At 37.9% G+C, this 27123-nt stretch overlaps 1 protein-coding gene across 4 annotated transcripts in view; it reads right to left on the reverse strand.

The window, feature by feature from the left end:
* Nucleotides 1–27123, reverse strand: part of MSH3 (homolog of DNA mismatch repair protein MSH3) — a 414360-nt gene that overhangs the window by 328167 nt on the left and 59070 nt on the right. For all 4 annotated transcript variants that reach the window (XR_016263714.1, XR_016263713.1, XM_089445843.1 and 1 more), the window contains exon 2: nt 12529–12705. Coding sequence is in view for 2 of the 4 variants with exons in the window: in XM_089445843.1 (XP_089301969.1) it covers nt 12529–12705 (177 nt within the window). In the remaining 2 variants the exon portion in view is untranslated. The remainder of the gene's footprint in view (nt 1–12528; nt 12706–27123) is intronic.

Raw genomic sequence — 27123 nt, forward strand, 5'->3', positions numbered from 1 at the left:
GCAATATGCATGCCTTAAAAAGTTACATATGCCATTTAGGGAGGTACGCATGCCTTTGTAACTCATGCCATTAAGGAGGTATGCATGCCTTTGTAACTCATGCCATTAAGGTGTAAGAGGAATCTTTTATGACATGTTTTTATTGTGAGTAAGAAGAATATGCCATGTCTTAATGAGTGCATAAGGGAGAGGGTAATGTATACATTAATGAAAGCGTAAGAGAATCTTTTATGGCAAGACTTTAATGAAAGTGAAACATATCCATTAAGAGAGAAGAAGTTACAATGTGCTAAGTGACACATAGAGGTACGAAGTGATTAAGTGATGAAGGTAAAAGTGACTTGAAATTCCTTTAAATAATAATAATGTCATAGTATCATAAGGATAATAATAAAGGTAATGATAATATTGATGATTAAGTCAAAAATTGAACTATTAAGATTGATTAATGATAAGTTAAGTGATTTTCCAACATCTATACTTGATTACCAATGATGCAAGGTGATTTACTATCCTTGGAAAGTCATGTTTGAGACGCTAGATATGACTTTCTAATTTTAGAAAGTCACCCCAAAATTATCAGAAATGAAATTTTATTTAAGGAAATTCATCCCTGAGCTGCCAATTTTCAACATAGATTTTGCAATAACATGCCATAGAGACCATACAAGGTTGTGGAGATCTGAACCACATTTTTGTTTTTTTTAGTAGTTGTCGACGATTCATCTTGCATTTTTTGAGTTGTTTTTGTCTGCGTAACAGCTTGAACAGGCATTTTTGCCCAAAATTATGATCTGGGTTTGTCTCAAAATCTTCATTCGCAGCTTCCTTCAGCTGTTTTAGTTTTATGAAGGGTATCCCTAATGAAACTGAATATTTTTTTGTTGCAATATATAGAGACCATCTCAACTCTAACCGAAGATGCTTAAGTCTTCAGTGTGCCAAAACACAATCAAGGTATCTCACTGATTCTAAATCTGTAGCCTACCTTATTTGAAGCCCATGTTCACTCATTTTTTTGGCACAATTTTAAAGCAGATTTCTTTCAATATTACATGTTGATCTGGGTTATTTATTGTTGTTTATCACTGTTATAATAATCAATTTTAAGGTTACTTGTTTTTCCTTCTTATGGGAATATTTTCCATAAGGAAAAAAATTAAAGAAATCCTCTACTTTCACAAGGCCCCTCACACTTACTGTGTCAGGCTTAAACATTCCACAATCTTTTTAGCTGCCGTATTGCAGAATCCCTTTTTATTTATCTCCACAGATGAGCTTCGTGGTGAGGTTCCTTGCGACTTTTTCAGTCCCCAGGGTTCCTTTTACGCTAGATCTTTTCTATTTTGTTGGATGTAATTTCAATTCTCATTGACCTACTGTTGTCATTCGGGACATTAATATATTCTTTCTTTTTTTCTTGCTAATTCCTAATGAAATTACTGTTTTGAAGCTATTGATGCCATTAAGCAAAATACCATTGCTCAACTTCATGAACAACTTGTTGAGAAGGACAGGTTTATCCTAAATCTACATGTCCTCAATAACAACATTGTTCAGGAAGTAAGAAATGTATTACCAGTGAGTTTGAGTATTGCCTTAACAAATTACAAAACCCTGCCTCTTTCTGTTATGAGAAATACAATAATTTTTGTTGAGATGACAAACAAGAGGGGGTCGAAAAAAACTACTAATGGCCAATAAAGGAGCTTAACGTAAGGGATCATGCAAAGAAAGGGCAATGTCGAAAGTTTACATTTAGCAATGATTGGAGACAAGGCAGATACTGTGAGAAGAAATGAAAGACAGTCTTCACAAAGTGTGAGGGCAATCATGCAATTTGTAAATATAGCATTCAAGTTATAGGATTGCGGAAGTGGGTTAGAATTCATCTCTACTGATGATATGATTCCTCATCGAGATTTGGAAGTAATATTGATTTACAGAGATCAGGCATTTCTGGCCTCCATTTCTTCAGCATAATTGGGAAACTATCAATTTGTGACTTGGTGTGTGTCATGTGGCAACAGATAAAAAATTAGAGATCTCCAGCATAGCAGACAGAGGAATGAAATTATTGAAAAGAGGGAAGAGAGAAACAAACATTACAGGGAGGAGCCACTTATCCCAAGTTCCAACTGTGAGGAGAAAGAGAGGACGACACACAGTAAGGAGGAATGATGCTGCCACTGCTGCATCTTGAACCAGAAAAGACGTGACAAGTCAAAGGTCTAATGGCAGGAAGTAGCACAAATTTCAAGGCAACCTGCCCAAGCACAAATGAATCCTTCAGAAGTGCCAACCCATCTCGTGTAGTTCCATCAGCGAAAAACAACTCAGAATAAGTGAGGCAGTGAAACTGACAGCCCCTAGATAAGGACGTCTGGAGGTACCTCATATAAAACAAGATAAATATTGTGGAGTTACTGGCAAGATCAAACACCATCTGATCACCACTACTAAATGTAGAAATTTTGAATAATATAACACTTATTCACAGAGATTATCCTGATTATACACTATTTGCGGAATGCATGCATAATACATAACCTCCTCTACTATTGATCATCAATTTGCAGTATTCAGAAACAATCGCATGCGCACATTGAAGCATCAATCACACATATCAACACAGTATATCACGGGGAAAGCATACAGCTGAAAACCCCCAACTATCTGTATATTATATTGATTGAGAACATGTAACAATACATACTACAATACTTCTCACAAGTACTCAGTACTATCTCCACCTGTTACACACAAACTAGATCAGATCTGAATCAATCACAGGTTCAAATCTCCTCCGCTGCTTGCCTGCCTCCACTGCGCAATCCTGCATGAGAATGAATGAGAATGGGTGAAGCAAACTCATATTTCCCTTGGTTGAACCACGCAATCCTCATTGGCAATACTCAATCCACTGATTGTGCAAATCTCATGCACAACTATAGTCACAACTAACAGCTGTCTTGCCCTTTCACTCACCTCTAACACCTGTCTCCACTGAACTGTCCATGCACTGAGTTAACTGATGTATTCTTTAGTTGCTTTATGAGTTAATAATTAGTGAATTAATTAATAATTAATTACATCACTCATCATTAATGTATTCTGTAGTTAGACTAAATACAACTAGTTCAACCAAGTCAAACTGAACACAACTCCATCAACTCCTCAATCAACTCCACCAAACTCAATCACTTGAGTTCTAACTGAAGTCCATCATGCAATAGCTCAATTGACCCATAAGAAAAGCGTATTTCCTTCTGACAGCTGCATGTGCCACATTCGTAGCTCGAACTGAAGTGCTCCAAGAGGATAAGATAATGTTTATAGTCCAAATATTATTAAGAGCTAATAATATTCGACTGTTCTATTTTTAGCCTGCAGTCTAAAAATAGACTCCGCCCATATGTCTAAAAATAAAAGTCCATCTATTTTTACCAACATGACCAATCATCCACAAATAACATCCTGCAACTCATAGACCATGATCCATATGTCTAAAAATAGACTTTGCGCCAAAAATAGCCTGCGGACCCACTTAGTGAAGGCGACTTCTTTTCACTAAGCTCCATCATCTTGTTGCATTCTCAACACTAAAAAGGCCCGACTTCAGTCTCCCAACTCTGTTTGCTCTTTGGTTTTAGGCTCTTGCATGGTGGGAAACCAAAAAGGCAAACTTTCAAATTTTGTTTAGATGCAAACTTTGCAATGCTCATTGATAAGCATAGAAGGTTTTGTTGCGCCCATTTTTTCAACATTCTAAGGAAGCAAGATCCAGAAGCTTGAATTTTTTTCAAAGTTCAGAATCATCAGCCAGCAGTCTGTCATGTCATTGTAAATCCATTCTACAAATTTACAATGTAAATGATGCTAGTGTGACCATTTAATAATGTAATAATCTAGGTAAGTCTATGATTTTGGCAATGAATTTCATCCTAGGAGGTTTTTCGTCTCACTAATTTATGTGTGTTTCTAAACAAGGATAATCGGAAAAGTTTTTCCCATCAATTTTACCCCAAAGGTAGGGTGGTATTTATCGTCGAAGTCTTAGGTGAGTCCTAGTGTTCTTAGTTGAGTCTTTTGTAAAAGTGATTTGAAAATAGTTTAAGCTATTTGGCTAAATTATTTCGTTATAGATCACTTGATCTACTAGATCATATTGAGTCGTAAAATTGAGTAAATAATATGAAAGTCTATAACAAATGTGTATTCCCCCTTTGAAGGTTGAATTTGTAAATATCTTATATAAAAATATTTTAGTCCATGGTCCCTCGCAATCAGACAACATGGCTAAAGTATTTGAGAGTGGAAAAATAATTAATCCCCTCGCGTCAATTAATTAAATTTTCTAGCAAAAATAAAATTAAATACTAAACCAAAAAATTAATTAATTTAGAGTCAAAAAATAAAAATTTAAAAAATTAATTTCTCCAAGCGGAAAATGACCAAAAAATTCATGCGTCATGAAGACATCAATTTTCGGAGATCCCCCACCAAGGCAAAAATCGATTTTTTTTTAAATTAGGCCCTTGGACCTTCGTGGTTAAGTCAAAGTCAAATTTTTGAGGAAATTAATCCAAAATAATTATTTTTGGATTAATAAAAAATAGTTTTAATAAGAAATTTGAAAATTCCTTTTAAATAAGTATTTTCAACGGCAAAAAATAAAAGTTGATCAAGTATTTATCGATGATCGAGATTATTTTGACAGGGATCAAACCAACTCGCTGTTATTTTCCACATGGAGGAATTTCTAAGTTGATCAAGTATTTATCAATGATCGAGATTACTTTGACGGAAATCAAACCAACTAGCTGTTATTTTCCACTTGGAGGAATTTCTCTATAAATAGAAGGCTATTGAGCTTCTATGGATCATTTGGATTTTTGGTCAGATGTAATTTTGTAAACAATGGTGTGAAGTCACTGTTCTGTTGGGAACGTTTGAATCTAATAATAAATGACTTTGGTGTATAGTTCATGGTGTCTTTGTCTCATTGATCTATGGTATGTGTTGGGTATGTGCTTTCCTATATTGTGTTTCAACATTATATGAATTGTTATTTCATTTGTAGATGATAGGAACATTCTATGCGTAAGTTTTGGGCTTATCTTAGCCTTTAGGTGATCCAATTCATTGTATGATCTAACGATTTTTTTAAGAAATATATAGAGTTTGCAGGTTCCCCGACCCTTGGGCTCCAAGTTCACAGACTATCCACACAGGCTGACCTTATTTGGACTTCAGATATTTTATGTGATTTTCTTACTTCGCTAAAGATGTGGTTAATATCTATCTTTCAGAATACATCTAGACATCGTCAAAATTTACAAAAAATTATTCCTCAAAAATCTTTCAAGCATTGTATATTTGTATATTTTGTAAATTAATTTTATAAATAAATTTTTTAATCTTTGTATATAAAATTTTCTAATCTTTGTTTTGCCATTGGGGTTTGGGGTTTTAAATATTTGTATATATTGGGGTCTTGGGTATCGTGCCCACGATAAAATACCCCAAGAAAACCAACCAAAATGTCCAAGTGCTAAAGGTGCAGATAGAAAAGATGATCGGATTAGTGAGAGGACAAAGGATAAAGTGATGAAGAGATCGCAACGGTGCCAGAGATGTGGTGCCAATGGTATAAGGAGAAAATGAAGATGCAAGAATGTCGTGAAAGCCAAGGATCAAAAATCTCTCCCCAACAACGGTGCCAAAAATGTTGTGGAGTTGTCGACTCAAATGAAAAGATGGGAAGATGAGACAATATTCTTGGGGTATTGTATTGTGGGCATTTTTATCTCTCGTTAACACTTGAAACTTGGCACATTTTCTTGTGGTTAAGATTGTATCTCATTGATAAGTACATGTTGATATATCTCAAGATCAAATCATAACTAAGTACTTGAAGAACACTTAAACAATCTTACCTTAAGGCTCACTCATTCACCTTGAATATCATTCTAAGCTAGTCTTGCATCTAATAACCTACCTCCAAGCATAAGCTTGGTTGATAGACAACTGGACCGCCTTTCTCAATTTAGCTTGAGAGACTTAACACCTCTTTAATGGTTAACATGGTGACCTTGCAGTCATCAGAGCCAAAGTGTCTGTAGCGCTAGAGGCATAAGGTGGTTAGAACACAGGGGGAGGTATCGTTAATCAAGTCTCTGCTTGCTTCCTGTTGTCTTCTATCCCGCAACCTACTCTAGAAACTAGCTCCAAGATAGTTAAGAGGAAGGTTACACTTAGAATAGGCATCTAACTTAAAATCAAACAAGATTTTGCATTTCACCTAGTTTGTAGGATTTGCACTTCATCTAGGATAGTCTAGCATCCAAGCAGTGATTGCTCATCCGATTACTTGGCATCTAATTGGTAATAAGCAAGTTGACTCCATAAGACACTAGTCTCACATTTAAATCTAATATGATCTTTAAGTCTTGTTAAAATAAACCAAGTAGCTAGGCCATTCAATCATGTCTCCCGAACCTGTTGGCTTGTTGATTTGAGATAGCATCGGATGTGCTCTAGGCATGAAAATTGGTGGAGAGGTTAAAGCACATGAGATCTCCAACACCCAGCAATGGTTTCGGCAGATTCTACCCAGTTAAGGAGATATTAAAATAATTAATATTTTTAATGGAACTCCTAAGTATAACTTAGGAAAAATAAAATATTAATGGGTATTAATATAAAATTGGGTTAGAAGGTTCCAAATGACATGGATCAAGCCAAATCTACTCTTAGTTGTTGATTAGAGATGTAATCTTGGTCATTGAAGGACCAACAGGAAAAGTATAAGAAAAGGCTTGAGGGTCAGTTGGAAAACACATTGAGGGAGACCAGTTAGTTCGATTTTTGTAGCGGGGTTTGCTAAGAAATTTGAACTAGTGGTCTGGATTGCAGCAAAAGGTAGCGGGTGCGGAACAGAGAGGCAAGAACAGCAGCAGAAGATTAGCACAGAGATTAGAGAGGCAGATGCAGAGGCAACAGGATTGCGCAGTCACTGGAAGGCCTGTGTGGATGACGCAGAGAGGCCCAGTGCTGACGCAGAGAGGCAGGGGCTGACGCAGAGGATCTCGGAGCTGCGCAGATTCCAGCAAGTTTGACGCTGAGTCTGGGGGAGGGTGCTCGAGAATTTATCTCTGTTGGGTAAGCCAGTTTGGCACCCAGTTGTACTCAAGAATAACTTATCAATAAAATTCTCCTCTATTGCACCAATTTTCCTGCATTGGGTTTTTCCGGGGACAATTGTCCGAAAATATCTGTGTTGATGTGTTTGATTCTTGTGCATGTATTTGTTTCTGTATTTGTTTCTGCAGCAGAATTTATTTTAATGCTTACTGAAGGGTGTTCGTAAATAACTTATTGGAAAATAAGTGGGTAAAATAAATCAATTGTTGCAGTAACAGAATTTTCACATGGTATCGAAGCCAAGTAATCAGAGACAGGAAGGGAAAACCAATTATGGGTCGAGACCATGATGTAGAGGCATCTATGTCAGGAGACTCACATAGATTTTCAGAAAATTGCACAAGAGAGTAATTTCGATTTCTCTATGTTGGCTTCCAGATTGGAAGAAGAAGTTGCTTGTGTGACAAGCTCTGCATCATCAGAGGTATGGTATATAGATAGTGGAGCCTCTTGGCATATGACAGCAATCCGGGAATGTTTCTCAGATTATCATGAGGAAAGGATGAATTTTCCGATCACAATGGGGAATAAGGCAAAGTGTACTCCAGTAAGGAAGGGTACCATAGTTTTTCAAATAGAAACGGGAGAGCGGTTCCATGCTACCAACGTACTGAATGTACCAGGACTGGGGATGAACTTACTTTCAGGACTGGGGAGAAAGTATACGTCAAACACTCGAGCTGGAAAAGGAAAGTACAGATCAAGATCAGAACTAACAAGTTGTACAGATTACAACTAGAATCACCAATGGCACTGATAGGCAGTCATGGAGACAAGGATTTGAACGAACTATGGCACAGAAGAATGTGACATTTGCACCATGGGGCTCTAAGAATTCTCAAGAAAACTGTAACAGGAGTTCCGCATCTTAGTACAGAACAAGATGATGTGTAGGGAGGATGTGCTCTAGGAAAGTATGCCAAAGCGGCATTTCCTGGAAGTAAAAACAGGGCCAAGAGTGTACTAGGATTGATACAATCAGATATCTACGGACCTATGTCCACTAAAGCTCTTAGTGGTGTCGAGTACTTCGTCACCTTCATTGATGACCACTCAAGGAAAACTTGAATTTATTTTCTAAAAACCAAGGACAAGGTTTTCTGTCGATTCAAAGAGTTCAAGGCTTTGGTGGAGAACCTGACAGGGAAGAAAATAAAAGTTTTGCGCTCAAATAATGGTGGAGAGTTTGTCGATAAGGACTTCACTGATTTTTGCGCTAAGGAGGGCATCAGAAGAGAGTGGACAGCTCCTTACAATCTGGCGCAGAATGGAGTAGCAGAAAGAAAGAACAGGACTATCGTGGAAGCAGTTAGGGCCATGATGTATGGTCAGGATATGCCAAAATTCCTGTGGGCAGAAGCGTGCAACACGGCAGTCTATTTTCATAATAGAACTCCTCATCACGAATTGGCCAAGATTACCCCAGAGAAAGTCTTCACGGGGAAGACACCTGAAGTCAGTCATTTCAGAATATTTGGGAACTTAGCATATTGCCACATACCCAAGGAAAAGTGGAAGAAGCTGGATCAAACTGCAGAGAAAGGATATCTAGTGGGATATAGCGAGAACACTAAGGCATACAGAATCTATCTTCCAAGGAGCAGGAAGGTAGTAGTTCAACGAGATGTGAAGTTCATGGAGGATAGGGCCTTCAAAAAATCTCGAGAAATGCCTTTCGAGGAGCAATCAAAAGATGAGCCGTTGGTCAAACCACTTCAACCAACAAAAGTAAAGAATTCTTCCTCGGATCAGGAAGAATCACAGGAGGAGGAGGAGCTAACAGAAGCACCTACTACCAGAGGAAGAACGAGCAGGGAACTTCGTCAGATTTTGCGAGATGCAGAGGATTTCATCACTGCACCAAGAAACAATAAAATGGAGCGAAAACAACCAAATAGATATCAACCATTAGTAGCTCGAGATGGGGAGCCTGCCAGTTTTCAGGAGGCTACTCAAATCAGGTTCGGTTGGATGTGATGGTAGAGAAATACAATTCCATAATGGTGAATGATGTCTGGGAGGTAGTGCGGAGGCATCAAGACAGATCGGTGGTAGGTTCGAGATGGATCTACAAGATTAAATACGCTGCAGACAGCAGTGTAAAAAAATACAAAGCCAGGTTTGTGGCTAAAGAGTATGCTCAGAAGGAAGGAATTGACTACAAAGAGACCTTCACCCCAGTAGCCAGGTATACATCTATTAGAACTGTGATATCTCTTGCAGCACAGATGGGATGGGAGATTCATCAGATGGATGTTAAAACGACATTCCTGAACGGGGTGATAGAAGAGGAAGTATACATTGAACAACGAAAAGGCTTTGAGACACATGAGAAGAAGTCTCATGTATGCAGATTGAAGAAAGCCCTGTATGGGCTGAAACGGACACCTAGAGCATAGTATGGTCCAATTGATGGCTACTTGCAGAAGATGGGATTTGTCAAGAGTGACGCAGATCCAAATCTCCACTATCTAGTTGTAGAGAATGGGCCTATAATCCTAGTATTATATGTGGATGATCTCTTCTTGACAAGATCATCCAGGCTCATCGAAGACTGCAAGAAGAATCTAGCCATAGAATTTGACATGAAGGATTTGGGACAGATGCATTATTTCTTGGAGTTGGAAGTTTGGCAGCAAAAAGGAGAGATCTTCCTTGGACAAAGGAGATATGCTACAGAAATTGTGAAGAGATTCAGGATGTAGGATTGTAGACCCATGGGTACTCCAATGATCACCAATTGGAAGAAAATTGATGCATCAGAAGACAAGGATGTTGATCCCACCTTATATAGGCAGCTCATAGGGTCCCTGATGTATCTAGTCAATACCAGGCTATACATTTGCTACGCTATCAACACCCTCACTCAGTTCATGGTGGAACCGAAGAGGGTGCACTGGGCAGCAGCCAAACATGTTCTCAGATATATGCAAGGAACAGTCGATTATGGACTCTTGTACACCAAGAGTAAGGATATCAGATTGAGTTGATTTACTGATGCGAATTGAGCTGGAAGTTCAGTGGATCAGAAAAGTACCTCTAGGTATTGTTTCAACATTGGAACGGGAATGACCTCCTGGTGCAGTAGAAAACAGAAATCCGTAGCTCTGAGCTCAGCTGAGGCGGAATATATGGCTGCAAGCACAGCTTCGTGTGAGGCCATATGGCTTAGAAAACTGCTTGTGAACCTATTCAGAAGAAAGATGGAGGCGACCAGGATCATGTGTGATAATCAGAGTTGCATCAAGCTCTCTAAGAATCCAATATTTCACGATCGGTCAAAGCATATTGATATTCAGTGTCACTTTGTCAGAGACTGTGTCCAACGAGGAGCTGTACAGTTGAGCTACACTCCTACAGGAGAACAGGTGGCAGATATCCTTACCAAAGCCCTTGGAAAAACAAAGTTTGATTATTTCAGGGAGAAGATGGCGATGATAAAGAATCCATTTCAGTAGCAAAAATGGGTATGATGTTGCAGTGCAATAGCAGTCAGCAGTAGCACGATGCAGCATGATGAGAAGAGGTTGCAGTGTTGATGCAGTGTTGGGAAGAAGGACCAGCAGCAGCACAGATGCAGAGGGAGTTGTAGTGCAGATGCAGTGTTAGGAGAAAGGACCAACAGCAGCACGGATGCAGAAAGAGTTGTCGTACAGATGCAGCAGTGGTAGTGACAGAGCCATGGGCAGCAGTGCAGAGGATGTTGGGCGGGGAGGCCTAGCATCAGCACAGGTACCGGTGTCGTTTAATCAAAGTGATGCTCAGTGTGGAGTATTACCCGCTAAGAGGGAGTGTTGATTTGAGGTAGCATCAAATGTGCTCCAGCCATGAAAATTGGTGGAGAGGCTAAAGCGCATGAGATCTCCAAGACCCAAAAATGATTTGGGCAAATTCTACCTAGTTAAGGAGATATTAAAATAGTTAATATTTTTAATGGAATTCCTAAGTCTAACTTAGGAAAAATAAAATATTAATGGATATTAATATAAAACTGGGTTAGAAGGTTCCAAATGACATGGGTCAAGCCAAATCTAATCTTAGCTGTTGATTAGAAATGTAATCTCAGTCGTTGAAGGACCAACAGGAAAAGTATAAAAAGAGGCTTGAGAGTCAGTTGGAGAACACACTAAGGGAGACCAATCAGTTCGATTTCTGGAGCAAGGTTTGCTAAGAAATTCGAACTAGTGATCTGGATTGCAGCAAGAGGTAGCGAGTACGGAACAGAGAGGCAGGAACGGCACCAGAAGATCAGCACAGAGATTAGAGAGACAGACGCAGAGCCTCTCAAGCAGATGCAAAGGCAACAGGACTGCGCAGTCACTGGAGGGCCTACGTGGGTGACGCAGAGAGGCCCAGTGCTGACGCAAAGAGGCAGCGGGTGACGCAGATGGTCTCGGAACTGCACAGAGACTAGCAAGTCTGACGCTGAGTCTGGGGGAAGGTGCTGGAGAATTTATCTCTGTTGGGTAAAAGCCGGTTTGGCACCCAGTTGTACTCAAGAATAGTTGATTAATAAAATCCTCCTCTGTTGCGCCAGTTTTCCCGCATTAGGTTTTTTCGAGGACAATTGTCCGAAAATATCTATGTTGATGTGCTTGATTCTTGTGCATGTATTTGTTTCTGTATTATGGTGTGATATCTGCAGCAAAATTTATTTTAATGTTTAGTGAAGGGTGTTCATAATTATTAATTAACTTATTGGAAAATAAGTAGGTAAAATAAATCAGTTGTTGTATTAACAGAATTTTCACATGGTTGCCAACAAGTTTTTCATCCTTACATTTCATAGGGACTACCCCCCATAGCCTGTTGTTGGGAGACAGCGAGAACAGAGAGGTCGGGGATCAGAGTGACAGCCCCCAACCTGAGCCGTTGTCGCACTGTACCTGTACAATCTTAGTGACAACAGCTTCTACACTTTAAAAGTAGCCTGAAATGTGGACACACTGTTAGAAATTAGTTTAGCTATTTGGCATCCCATATTTCCTAGTAAACATAGCTAGCCAAGTGTTTTAATGGGAAAAGGAAACACGAATCAGTTTATGTGAAGGACCAATTTTGGATGGCTTTGGCTAAGTTTGTCCTTGAGCTCAAAAGAAAATTTGATGGCCAGTTTTTCAAAAATCTTTCGAGGGCAGAAATTATTTCTCCCCAGTTTGCACCATGGTTTTCAGATTTTCTTTATAGTGATGCAATTTTCTTGATCACCAAAAAAAAATTGTTGACAAAGATGTTAAAATTTGGTCCTGATTTTAATTTCATGTAATACATAAATGAAATTTAAACCCTTCTCACAAAAATATCAATTTAAACTTTGTATACCTCAATTCCTTGATCCACTTTCTCATCATTCTGATGATCAAGTTTCTGCATTGATTCTTCATTTCTGCTTTCATAGAATGCCATAACTTCAGCAAGTGCTCCCCCATGTTTGAAACAGTCACGTGAAGCATGTTCCACACGAACATTTGACACAGGTCCAGCAAATTCCAGAAGCAGCTGAGCAACAGCGATTTCACACTACATGAGATCTCTCTCACAACAATATAAAAAATATTTTTCTAAACTTTAATAAAATGTAAGTTTGACTTCACAAAAACAATAAACAGAAACTAGAGGTAGCCGTAAATCCATACCATGAATAGCTTAAGGTAAAGTGGAAATTGTAGTACCAAGGGACCATACAGATGAGCATCAGATCATGGGAATATGCAGACAAGCATATATGGCTTTACAAGACACGGATAATTACAATTGAACCAGGAAAACAAGAATAGAGGGTTACATCATATAGCATCAACCTAACAGTGACATTTTAAATTTCTTCGACTGCTTTAACAAAATTACTGGGAAAAAATGCCTTTAACTGCCTTTTGGATTGGCTTGAGCTTCTTGAAAAAAACACTTTAACATCGATGTCAGAATAATATAGCAATACGGTTAATTCAGTCAAATTGACCAAAGGATATTGTAAGATGCTTAACTCAGTCAAACTGACTAAAGTATATAGTAATACGCTTTAATTCAGTCAAATTGAACAGAGGACAATGAGATCTAGAAAATGGTTAACGATTACACATAAAGTGAAGTTGAAACAGACCAAAATTTGAAGTACTTGTTGCGCCAAGACGCGCTTTACAACCCAGTATAGGGGAGATGTTGTCATGCAACAACATTACATTAAGAAAATAAATACAAATCAATACAGAGATAACCTATATAAACTTTGTATAATATATTAAATTTGGTCGTAGATACAAATGTAAGTCACTTGACACAAGGACACAGGACATAGAGGACACAAAAATACAAGTATCTGACACGTGACACGGCAACCCCCCAGAACATGACACAGAGGACACGTTATATATTACATATTAAAAAATATAAAAAGATAGTGAATTACACAAAAAAATATGAAATATATAAAACATTTACATGATGATGATGCAAATTCAATCACATCAATAATCCATATAACTAAAATAGCAATGAGTGCAAATGCAATCCATCTTTGAACCAAAAATACATCAATAAAGAGGCCCTAAATGGCCTTTATAGTCCAAAAAAACAAATAACTAGTACTATATATCATCAAAATCATTGTCTATATTGGGATCCTCATCATTAATATCACCCTCTAAGCATTAAAATAAGATAGAAAAAATTTAACATGTCAAATCAAGATTCTGTTTGAGTGATGGGTGCATTTTTACTAGGGTCATGACTCATGACAGAGGAGTTCAAGAATCAATGCCACCAACATTGAGGTACATATAGGGCTTCATCCTCTTAATTAAATGCTAGTTCCATACCCTCATACATGACAAACTCCAATGGAGACGTTGTAGCCCCCCCAATCTTGAATTCCTGAAAATTGTTAAGTCTATAGGATTTTGAGTGGGATATAAGATTCTACTTTCTCCATATGAAATTCAATGAGGATGAAACCACTCTCAAACATCCAGAGTCAATTAATGGTAATGTTAAAAATTTAAGTAGAAGGATGAAAATGAAAGATAAAGGAGAATGGCATTAGTAGGGCCTAGACAAATCCACTTCCCAACACTTGGAAACCCTTCTAACATTGCTTAATTGCCCTTAGCTGCACTTCAAAGCCTTTGAGAGCTCCAAAACTGTGACTAAATTGCGCGAGAATGAGGCAATAAATTGATTTCAGGATGTTTTTCTTCACATGACACACATCCAAATTTCTAGGCACCAATAAGGCTCATGTTTGACACTAGTCAAACTCGTGTCTTGTAAATAGGACATAAGTCAAACTCGTGTCGAACATGTGTCATGTCTAACACGAAGGATTCGTGACACAAAAGGGGCACGACATGTCAAGTGACTTAAATGCAAACCTATACATTCCTCTGCCAACATATTCAGTGCTCGAGAGTATAAGGGATGTTACTGATCCAGAGACTGCAAAACTCGCTGAAGTCTGCTTAAGATCGACGGTGTTCACCTTCCAAGGAACATTTTATGAACAGACATCTGGTGTAGCAATGGGATCACCCCTCTCGCCAATCGTGGCCAACTTATACATGGAATATTTTGAGAAGAAGGCCTTGGAATCTTATCCTTTAAAGCCAGCTTGGTGGAAGCGTTTTGTCGATGACACCAATATAAAATGGACCCATGGTAAAGCAGAACTCGAAAAATTTTTCATTCATCTTAACTCCATCTCCCCTGATATAAAATTCACAATGGAGCTTGAAGAAAACATGAGCATCCCTTTCTTGGACATTCTTATCATCAGAAAAGAGGATGGCTCTTTGGGCCATAAGGTTTTCAGGAAGACAACCCACACAGAAAGTTACCTCCATGCGGACTCCCACCATCACCCAGCCCAAAAGCTTGGCGTTCTGAACACTCTTGCCATTAGAGCCCTTCGAATTTCTGACTCAGAGCATATAAGCGAAGAGAAGAGGCATTTGGTTTTAACTTTTAAAAATATAGGCTACAAAGATCATGAGATTAAAAAAGCCATAGAGAAAGCTGAAAAGAGGTTGTCATCTCCCAAGCCTAATGATCAGGATCAACCTCAATGTGGTAAGGTTTTTCTTCCTTATATCCATGGGGTTACAGATAAAATGGCTAAAATCCTAAGAAAGAAAAACATTATAACCCAATTCTCAGCTCCTGGTACTATCAGACAAAGTTTGAAATCTGTTAAGGATGATATTGACAAGCAGCAGCTTAAAGGAGTCTATAAAATAGACTGTTCTTGTGGAAAAAGTTACATAGGTGAAACTGGTCGCTCCCTCCAGACAAGACTCAAGGAACATGGCGCTGACATCAGGAATGGAAGATCTCGTACCTCAGCCTTGGCAGAACACTCCTCGAAGACTAAGCACCACATCTGCTTGGAAGGCGCATCAATTATCGCAAGAGAAGAGCAGCATCAGAGACGGAAAATCAGAGAAGCCCTCGAAATTTTGAAGCACCCTTGTAATCTGAACAGAGACAACGGTTTGGAGATTAGCGGAAGCTGGCTTCCCCTGATCAGTGAAATCAAAAAGCGTCAACCCTTCCCCAGGTAAGCCTTCAAGCAGGTTAGTTTTTTCCCTTCCTTTTCTATTATTATTGGCCAGTACTTTTTATTTATTTCATTATTAAAATTATTATCATTAGAATTCTTTAATATATTAATCCCTTCATAATGATTAATTAATATATCAATTATTATATTAATTAATTATAAATATTAATTATTTATAATTATTAATATAATCTGGTTCATATATTAATTTAATTTATATATAGAAATTAATATAGATATTAATATAGTTTAGGTATCAATATAGATAGTATTATAGTTTAGTTTTTAATATTAATATAAGTATTAAATTATATAGATATTAATATATATATTATGTTATATAGTTATTAACATAGTTTAGATATTAATATAGATATTAATATAGTTTAGATATTAATATAGATATTAAATATAGATATTAAGTTATATAGATATTAATTTAGTTTAGATATTAATATTAATATAGATATTAAGTTATATAGATATTAATATTAATATAGATATTAAGTTATATAGATATTAATATCTATATTAATAAAATTGAAAATTAAATTTAAGAATAAAAATAAAATTATTCAAGCCGACCTGTGTTGTTCCTTAAAATTGTTTCCCTCATGAATATTTATTTCTTCCATTCTGCTCTTCTTTTATCATCATTCTCATAACCCTGATGATGGATCCCATTTGGGATTTGAAACGTTGGTGTAAAAATACGCTTACTGTGGATTCTCCGGTTGAAGATTCAAAAAGTATCATCCATCTTTTCCTGCACATCTAAGCTCAAAAGCAATCATGTTATGAAACAGAAGAATTACAATAGCCCTAGACTACAATATAAGGAGAAGTTCATCCAAACACCATCTTTACTCAAAATAACAAGAGGAGAAAATACCAATGTGGAAAAAGTCGAAGTCGGGATTAAATCGACAAGGGTCCAAAAATTGAAAAACTCGTTAAAGTTGGGAGTTTTTTGAAAAAGTTGGCAAAAAGTCAGCAAAATGAAAAAAAAAACACAAAATTATTCATTTATTTTTATTTTTTTAACATCTAGAATATCCACAATCCATTAGGGCTTGTAGTTTGCAACATCAGATCTGCAATCTAACCAATGAGAAATAGACAAGAACAAACATATAGCTTACTTGTTGAAGTAGCCCATCTAGATCAACCCTTTCTGCATTTTTTGTCCTTGACACCTAGCAGGTCCTTTGCCTCATTTGCCATCAATTGCTCACTGAGTATTTGCTGCTCCAAAATACACAATATACTCAGCCCTAACCAAATCTACTTCTCAAGTGGATTTGACCACCAAATACCTGTACAATCAGCATCAAAGTATATCATCAACTCACAATGATTTGGCCCTTCCAAGACACTAAATACTAATTGTCCAAAACCCTTATTGTTCAGCCTCCTCACAGCAAATTTGCCTCGTCAAATTCACTGTATAACAACTCTAACAGTAGTGGCAACTCATAGTAATTTAGATTATCAAATCACTATATGATAGCCCTTAAACACCACTGTCATATCCCACATTCAGCAGAGATGGCCGACTTTTTTCGATCGACTCCCGATAAAATCGAGCATATAACGAATAAATCGCGATTTTTTTGTTTCTGAAAAAGTCTGCAAAAAATCGGAGGATTAAATAGTTTTATTGAAAAAATCGCAATTTTAGGATTTAATCCTGATATTTTGCAGACTTTTTCCACACTGGAAAATACTAAATAGTGATATAGACAAAGGTGATATTGATCATAGTTTTCAAACTCAATCAACTCAGTCAAGTCAACATCTGCCTATATTGACTCGGCCTATGAATCGACTCAGGTGACTGGTTTGGTACTAAACCAGCCAAGTCAATGCTTAACTTGGTAGGTTTGGTACATGTTGCTACAAAATCTAGCAAACCTAGTGGAAAGGCTAATGTATGCTTGGAAATTACTAAGAGGGGGGCTTGAATTAGTAATTTTAATTTCCAATTTTTGCTCAACTTAAATTTTCTTCTTATGCAGCTAATGACTTATGTATGTGTTCAATTATTAATGGTTTCCTTTTGCAATTACCAGAGAAAGAAACATTTGCAGATATACTTATTCAAAATTCGGGAGCATTCACACATCATTCAACAAACAACACATGAAGACATCAGATATAAGTGGAAACCCATAAGGGAGAAAACCACGAATTTTTAGCTGAAAGTGATGTCAAGGCAAGCTCATACTTCCCAATTACGTCAAATTTTGTAGGCTCCAACCTACAAGAGGTTGCTACCTCAAGGAAGCTCCATCTCCCACAAAGTTTTCTATAGGATACAACCCACATGAAGCTCCTACCTCAACAGGCTACAACCTGTTCTTTATCAAGTTACAGCTTGGAAGGAGACTGCAATCTCCCAATCACAAAAGAAATTCAAGTATTTTGGTTGCCTGATATCAATTTCTACCCTCAATCTGCTGCTCATCTTCTCTGCTTTTCTTCTTCAGTTATGTTCCTCTTCTGCTACTTTTCTCTTCTTCTCCTAACTAGTATGATGCTCATGAACCCTCTCATACAAACTGCTTAACACCAAAAGTCATTTTCTCATTCAATAATGTATATTTTATAAGCATAGCTTATTGACTATTTGTATTCTATGCAAGAATACGAAATGAGGAGTTATCTCTTGCTCTTCTAAAGTTGTTCACAGTCTGTCTCTTCATTTTCAAATCTGAAAATCAGAAATTTGTAATATAAAATAGAGCTGAAATAATATAGCTTTGCAATGATGATTGCAACAGACAAATCGTTGAAAAAGTTTCAGATTTGTATTGGCTACATTTTTCTGTACAATGAATGTTGGAAATACTGAGAAGGGGGTGAATCAGTGTTTCTTTTCAATTGTTATTTTTTACCAGTTAGATCACTTATAATTAGAACACAAAAAGAACAATGATAGAATAAATAATTTTATTAATCAGAAATAACGAGGACTCCAATCCTCTTCTTTACAATAAATCAAGTACAATAATGTGTAGGGCTCCAACCCTAGATGAAGACACCAATCTTCAATCTCCCAGGCTCCAACCTATAGTTTGCCAAGCACCGACTTGGACTTCCCAAGGCTCCAACCTTGTCACTTTGAGGCACCAACCTCTAGGGTTTCAACCCTATCTTCCAAGGCACCAACCTTGTCTCTATGAGGCTCCAACCTCTAAGGCTCCAACCCTCAGCTTTAATTCGTCAAGATAGGTTTAATGATTCTTCATAACTCCCAATATCTTCTTCAATGATCCCTGTCAATCTCTTCAGCAATGTCTTCTCCAAATCACTTCATCATTGATAACCTTGTCTTCTTAGAAGGTGTCACCACTGCTTTTCATGTCACCCAAACTAAATCTCCAAGGTCACCTCATGATGACTTCAGCAAAGTGTCTTCAAAATCAGCACAGGCTTCTCAACAAGATGTCTTCACAAACTGTTGCTACGGAACTCTTCAAAATACCACCATAAGTCTTCAAGGAATGCAGGTTCCCACAAGTCCTTCCTCCACAGATCAAGCTTACTATGTGATTGTTTCAATTATTCCGAGCCTTCCATAAATTCGAACCTTCTCATACTAAGTCGAGGTCATATCCTCAGCAGGTCTGTCCACAATGTCGAGGTTTGTTCACAATGTCGAGGTGACTAAAATAGTGATCACAGGTCACAGATCTGTCCTTAATACAGGTCTGAGTTATGTGATGTGGGCAGCTTGAAACACAAGTCCGAGCCTAAAAAGTTGAGCCTCCGAGCCTTATCTTGTCACCTGTCTTAATATCTTTGGTATGACTGCCTGTATGTGATGGTGTCTGAGCCACAGGATTCTGTACCAAGAATAGAAGGTCTAAGCCACAGGATTTTCATACAGGTTTGAGCTACTGAATGAATGCACCAGGTCTGAGTTTGATCAAACCACTGTCTTTTAGATCTTCCATAGGGATTGCAGATAGGTAATGCAGTTTATCTTTTCCTTAAGCCCAAACAAGAATTTTAGAACAGCTTCCTTTTCGTTTTTAAGCTCCCTCTCCTTGGTGCTACAGCGTTCACGAGTTGTGAACTATCTTGACTGCTCTGTATATACTTTTCCAAAATTCGATCATGGAGAAATGAAGTTCGATCTCTTATTTATATGTATCCGACTTAGAAATTCAAATGAGGGGATGTGACCTATGGAGGGAGGCCGACTTGAGAGACAAAGCATAGGTCAGCTAGACTTCAAAATATATATTTCTCAACTTAAAAGGCAGACATGGATGGGTATTGGAGGCTTGGGTATCGGAACCTTTAACATGACACAATCTTCAAAACTTGCGATATAGGAAAGTTCTGATGCAGCGGACGCGATATTATATTAAAAAACATTATGATAAAGCCAATCGGGTCCACAGCCGTATCGGCAATCGGAGATTAGGTCTTATCGAAGGTGCCATTTCAAAAATTTCGATAAAGGGCAGATGTGATTTGATAATTAAATCGTTATTAAATCAGGTCAGGTCCGCATATCAGAAGTCGAAGCAAATCGAAGGTTATTGCATATCGAAGATCAGAGGTCCATATCGCATATCAGAGATCAGAGGTCCATATCGCATATCGAATATTGGAGGTTCATATGGCATATCGGAGATCGGAGGTCCATCTCACATATCTGAGATCGGAGGTTTTGGCCACACACAATAAAAAACGTCAAGATGATGTTTCTTCGATAGGGTTTTATTATAGCGTTGTGTTATATTATATGCGTTGGAACTTTGGTTAAAATGGTTTCCAAAGTTTATTACTCCGACAATGGATTATTATTCAAAGGCCCGATTTAACTTTGGCTTAATATAAAAAGATTAAAGTCACACGATAATATATGTCATCATATGGTCCTCCATCTCATCATATGGTCTCCAACCATATCATCATATGTCATCATCAAGTGTAGTCATTCATGTATGTCATCTTCTTGATATGGCATCTTCATAGAACTTTCATCACTAAGGCATTATGATCAATGGCAACATCACAGATCACAAGAATTTGCCATCACAAACAATGCCATATTGACATAAATGACAACCTTGACTAACAATGAAAGCATACATTTTCAGTTTATGTCTCAATATATCATGCGCCATTTCTTATTTTAATTGTAAGCCATATTTCAAGATAACCAATCAACATATTTCCCCCGAATTCGGGTGCTCGCGAGACTATTAGCATGACTCCCTAGGCACCCTGTCAACGACCACCACCTCGCACGTCTCCATCACCAAATGGCAGTCATGGTTTTTAATCCTCCTTGCTGGCATCTACAGTCCCTATACCAGACTCCCCTACTCACACGCTCCTGCAATAAATCGACAAATTTCATGGACATTCTCTCCTCCAAGCATCATTCTCACTCGGTTATTCCCTCTAGTGTTCCCTCCATCCCATCCGGCTCCAGCTCTGCAACCGTGCCCTGCTGCCACCCAATGATGAATCATGACAGAGGTAGATGTCATGGGTGTCTCCCCACCACCTTTAACGAAGCCACCATTGCAACAGTGTTTAATTATGGATTCCCAAAGTAAATCAGAAGAGAGGTTCTTGCCATGGAGGAGGCAGAGACTCGCAGAGGTCATCCGACGCCCTAGGCTCTCCGGAACCTCCTCACCCGCCGACTTAAGGAGAGAGCCCAGGAGAGGCTGAAAGCCTTTGGCTGGATAGTTGAGCTCTCAACCCACCAGAGCCATTCCTTCTCCTCACTCAAATGCTTGGCCAAAGACCTTCGTATCGAATTTCCGCCAAACATCCCTTCTCCTCTTCACCTACTCCCTCTCTGTCGCACTCCCCTCCTGGTATCTCCTCATCTCTGCCTACCACCACCTCCCTCCCACGCTCTTGTGGCCCACCCCCTCCCTCCCACCCTCCTGTGGCCCACCCCCTCCCTCCCACGCTCCCATCCCCTTGATCGCCAACGCCCCTCCCTCCTCCACTCCTCGCCCTAGTCCCTTCGGTTGTTACATCCTGGAGGAGCTCCCGACAGATTCTGGCAACATGCAAGCCCAAGGTATTACACAGGTTAAGTGTGGCTCCAGCATGGTGACCATGTAGTTCCAATGTAGCAAAATTTAGCACTCCAACCTCAAGACGATTTTCAGCTTGGTTCTCTCAGTCTGGTTTGGCTCAATGACAAGCGCTCAATGACAAGCTCACAACAGTGTTCATTTTGGTTTGGTTGGTGAATATGTGGCACAGAGCATCGAGGCTCGTTGATGGTTTTTGGCACCTCACTAGTTTTGGTCATTAATGCAAATCAATGAAATGCTAGATCTTAGGCTCATGTTTTTTTATAATTGTTAGTTTGAATGTAAGACTTCCGAGCTTTGGTTTCTCCTTCTTGGGGCAGAGCCTTTCAGTTCTCATCTCTGGTTTCCTCACACAAAGGCAGAGAATGCACTCATGGTTGTAAACTATGTAAATTTTTGCTTGTTAATATAATGTAAATATGTTTGCTTACAAAAATAAAAACCAATCAACATGTATAATGATCAGCATAGTTAGTAATGATCAGCCTTTGCACTTTACATCACTTATCAACTTTTGCATTCCAAGCAATCTTGCAACAATGGCATTCAACATAAATTAGTCTTAACACAATCAACACCAATCAATGATACGAAGCTTCCTTAACATGATTATTTGACATCAATGTCAACATTGCCAACATTCCCCCCCTTTGGCATTGATGGCAACACAATGATTTCTTCTACCGCCATACCTCTGCATCTACCTCCATACCTCTGTTGACCTCCCCCTTTGACATCAATGGAAAGGGGTTTTGAAATGCCTATTGCCAAACATTCTACTTCAGATTAAAAATTTCTCCTTTGTATGCTCGTGAACGCAGTCATACATATGTGAGAATATATGTGCAAGTGATAATATATGTGTCAATGCCAACGCACTGTATACCTGTTGTCACACAGAATGTCTAGGCACCGCGACAATGGCTCAGATTAGGGGTTGTCACCCTAATCCCCAATCTCTCTGTTTAAGTTGTCTCCCAATAGCAGACTAAGGGGGGTAGACCCTACGGAAATGGAATGAAGGAGAACTAGTTGGGAACCAACCAGTTCGGGAGACACAGTTAAGCGACCAAGTACTTGTTTTAGATTTAGCAAGACTTCTAGGATTCGATTAGATTTAGACGATTGGTACTAGTTCCTTATGGAGTCAACTATCTTGTTAAAAAGTTTAGGACCAAGTAATTGATGAGCAACTGTTGCTTGGATGAATAACTATCTTATATGAAATGCAAATCCTAAAACTAATGTGAGATGCAGGAATCTTGGTTAATTTTTGTTAAATGTCTATCTAAATTTTAACCCTTCGATCCTTTCTATATTGAGCTTGATTTCGTAGTAAGTAGCAGAGAGAAGATAAGGTGAAGCACACTAAGGTGTGGTTAACTATACCTCTCCTGAAAATCTAGCATACCCAGTGCCTCCGGCACTGCAAAGAATTGTGGCTCTGACGACTACAAGGTCATCGTTTTAAATACTATTAAAACCAGGTTTCTCAAGCAAATATGGATGGGTACCTATCTTTCTATCAACAAAGCTTATGCTTGCAGGTAAATTTTAATTATGCAAGGCTAACTTAATATGCAAATGCAAGGTGGAATTAGAAGATGAGTGATTAATGAAGCGAGATTGCTTAATAATTTCAAGTACTTAATGTTGATTAGTATTTGATTATGACAACAAGTACTTATTAATGAGATCACAATCTTCACCACAAGAAAATATGCCGAGGTACCAAGTGCCAAGTAGATCCCCACAATATGCAATTATTCAATGATTATTAATGCAAAATTATCAACGCTCTTCCTTTAGTTAGAGGCTTTCAAAATACTTCATGCCAATAGTATTCAATTAGATTAAAGTAATTAGAAGCTCAAATGCCAAAGTAGATTTATCGATTTGCCAAATGATATGAAAGCACTTTGTTTATTAAGTTTTCAATGCCAATCTGAAAGAGAAGCAGTGTGACTTAGATGAATTGACAAGATGCTAAATCAATATGCCCAAAGAGACTTAGATGCTACCAATACTCAAGCTTATGTGCTTTAAAGAGTGATTAACTCACCACGACAAATATGTTAGTGTTCTTGAAACAGTTGGAAACCAATGTTGAGCATATGCAACCATGAAACAAATAATAGTTATAGTATGGAGCAATGAAAGCGCTTGTATTACTTGTATTCAATGCTAATGATAGCAATGAGCTAAATGTGAAAACAATATTAGATTTTGTTACGATATTCCGACACATAGGAAATAGTTAAGTATAACTTGGTCTAGCGTAGAGTTAGGTAAAGTGTGTTTCTTTACTATGTACTTTTGTAACTTACAATCCGACTGTCATGCTCTGTTCTAAACATGAAGTGATCCGACGGTTCATTCTCTCCTCAGTATTATCAACACTTGATCTGTGGCTTAGCACCCGATTGGTCCATGATCTCTATTTAAAGAGCATGGAGGGTCATTTGTAGGGTAACCGTTCATGTTAGAAGCTTATGTAAATTTTCATTCTTTTATTAATAAATTGCCTGAAGTGGCCGCGTTGGCTCAGGCCGTGGACTGTTTCCCTCTTTGAGGGTTTTAACCATGTCAAGAACACTGGTGTATTGATCTGTGATCTGTTTGTGAGCGGTGTCCTTTGGTGTTCTTTCTGAGGAACTTGCCCTGTAAATTCCTACATGGTATCAAAGCTATTTGAGGGCCGCATCCATTGGTGATCCAAATCTGAAGCCGGTACAACTGCATCTGACTATCGTTTCCTAGATCTATTGTTTCTGACTGCTTTCGGGCCAAGAGGAATACTCTATTGTATTAGGAGCATTTGTTCCAGTGAGGAACCCCTTTCGTTTCACACGAAAAGGTTTCTGGTAGCCTTAGCTACGTCATTTTTAAAATCTAGAAGTATACAGTCTTTTTTATTACCGAATCTATACCTTTCATTTCTGCGTATGCTCTTTGCCCCGCGGCTCTGTGCGATCTGGGCAAATCAGAAACAAAAAGGAAGGGTTTTTCTCATGCGTATGCCCTTTTCCGTCGCGCCTCAGTGTGGTCTCGGAAAATCAAAAACATTGAGGAAAATATTTAGTTTCCAGCTAAAGCTAACTTCAAGCCGTAAGGTTTTTTTTTGTATTTCCATGTTGGGTTTTGTGGTTTTTGTTTTGTAGGCAAAAAAAAAAAACTTTTTCAAGTAAGCACGCACCCCAAAGCTTCAGTGACTATTTAAAAAAAAAAACCCTTCCTCTTTTCCAAAAATTACTAACCTTTTAAACTAGCTCACTTGGTCAAAAGTTACTTTATGAGAATAGAGGTCTTGAGTTCAAGTCTTTCTTTTTGTTGAGTTACTTTTTCAAAAACCACATGTAACTTATGTTTTAAAGTTACTTTATGTAAAAGTGTTCTCACCCATTATAAAAAGTAAGTCACTTATAATTTTAAAGTCTCTTTATCTTTTATTTAAGTTACAATTTAGTGGTTAGCTCATAAAGTACCATTGTAAAAGTGACTTTCACTTATTTATAAAAGTGAGTCACATAAAATCTTTTTTTTTAAGTGAGCTAATTAGATTAAGTTTGGAGGGGGGGGGATTTTTTTTAAATATAATATTATCATTCATTTTAGCACATTCACACACTTCGTCAGCATCTTCAACAACTTTTCTTCAAAAATCCATAACTTCTTCATCCGGAAGTCGTTTTCAGAGCTGTTTTTTTTTTAATCAGCCTAATTTTTCGAGATCTTTCCATTAGAACACTTAGTTTCAGCATCTACAGCTTCAGTTTCTGTTAAAATGGAAAGTCCATGCTAAATTATTCTTGACAGCACCAACTACTTCCAATGGTGGTCCTATATTATGGATTTACTTAGAAGTAAAGGTCTTTACAGAATAGCCTCAGGCCAAGAAACCAAACGTCAAGATGAAGATAAGACAGCCAAATGGGAAAATAGGCAAGATCAAGCATGCGGTTTGATAGGGATGTCTATTTCTCCAGACCTTAGATTCCATATCGTAGAACTTGATACCCCTAATGAAGCAATGAAACAACTCACTAAAGTTTTTGGAATTAAAAATTAAATTAGAGTCCATCAACTTGAAAAAGAGTTGCTTACGTTGGACCCCAATAATTTTTCTTCCATTGAAGATTTTTTTCCAAGTTCAAAACCCTTAGACTTCTCTTAGAAGGTGTTAACGTTAAGAAAAAAAATGGTAGCCTTATCTATTCCATTCTTACTAAGTTGGGACCAGCCTACTTTGTGTTTGTTTCCACCTTCCATTCTACTAGAAAAGCATTTATTTCTCAAGGACAAGACTACAAGTCCCCCTCTTTTGATGCCTTCTGTGATTCCTTAATAAGAGAACAAGAAAAACTCTTACATCTTGGTCTTCTTAATCTTGTAAACTCTTCTAAGAAAGCCTTAGCCGCCCAGCAACAACCAAATTCAAAGAATCCTAAGAAGCAGTATCCTAAAAAAAATGGTCCTAAACCAAACAAGGGTCCTAAGCAATTTCAGTCTCAAAATGAAAAATCATTTCAACAAAATGATAAGGCAAATAAAAACAAAGGGAAGAAGACTGATAGACATTGCCACTTTTCTAATCGAGATGGCCACTTAGAATCCAAATGCTTTAAGAAGATGGAAGCCTTGGAAGCAGCAATGAAGAAACATAACATCCATTTGGCGCACTCTTCAACTTCAACTTCATCTTTGGGAATTGCACTTTTTGCATGTGGTTGTCAAGCATCTCGGTCTGGTTATGCACTAAATGTATCTTCTTCTTCTCATTCTCATGAGTGGCTCATTGATTTTGGAGCTTCTTATCACATGGCCAAAAACAAAGCCATCTTTTCTTCTTTAAATGATTGTAACACCAAAAATATATATGTTGGTAATGATTAATCTCTTAGTGTTGTAGGGACTAGAACTGTTCATCTAGACAATGGTCAATTTAACGATGTATTATGTGTTCCAACTTTATCCTGCAACCTTCTATCTGTATATCAAATAACTCATTCAGGTGAAGGTAAAATCGTTGAATTTTCACCTCACGATGTTGTAATTAAGGACCTAAGAGATCCTTGACAGATTTTAGCTACTAGCATTGTTGATGATTCTACAAGGTTGTATAAGTTTAACAGCTTTGGGTCATCAAATCTTCCCTCGGTATTTGTTGCTCATAATGATGAAGTGAGCAAACTTTGGCATGAGCGATTTGGTCACTTAAACTATCGCTCCCTTCAAAATCTATGTAAAGAAAATACGGTGACAGGTCTTCCAATGGTATCTTGTAGA

The sequence above is a fragment of the Pinus tabuliformis genome, chromosome 9 (genome assembly GCF_031772625.1).
Source record: "Pinus tabuliformis cultivar Carrire ecotype Pingquan chromosome 9, CPIR1, whole genome shotgun sequence".
Lineage (NCBI taxonomy): Eukaryota > Viridiplantae > Streptophyta > Pinopsida > Pinales > Pinaceae > Pinus > Pinus tabuliformis.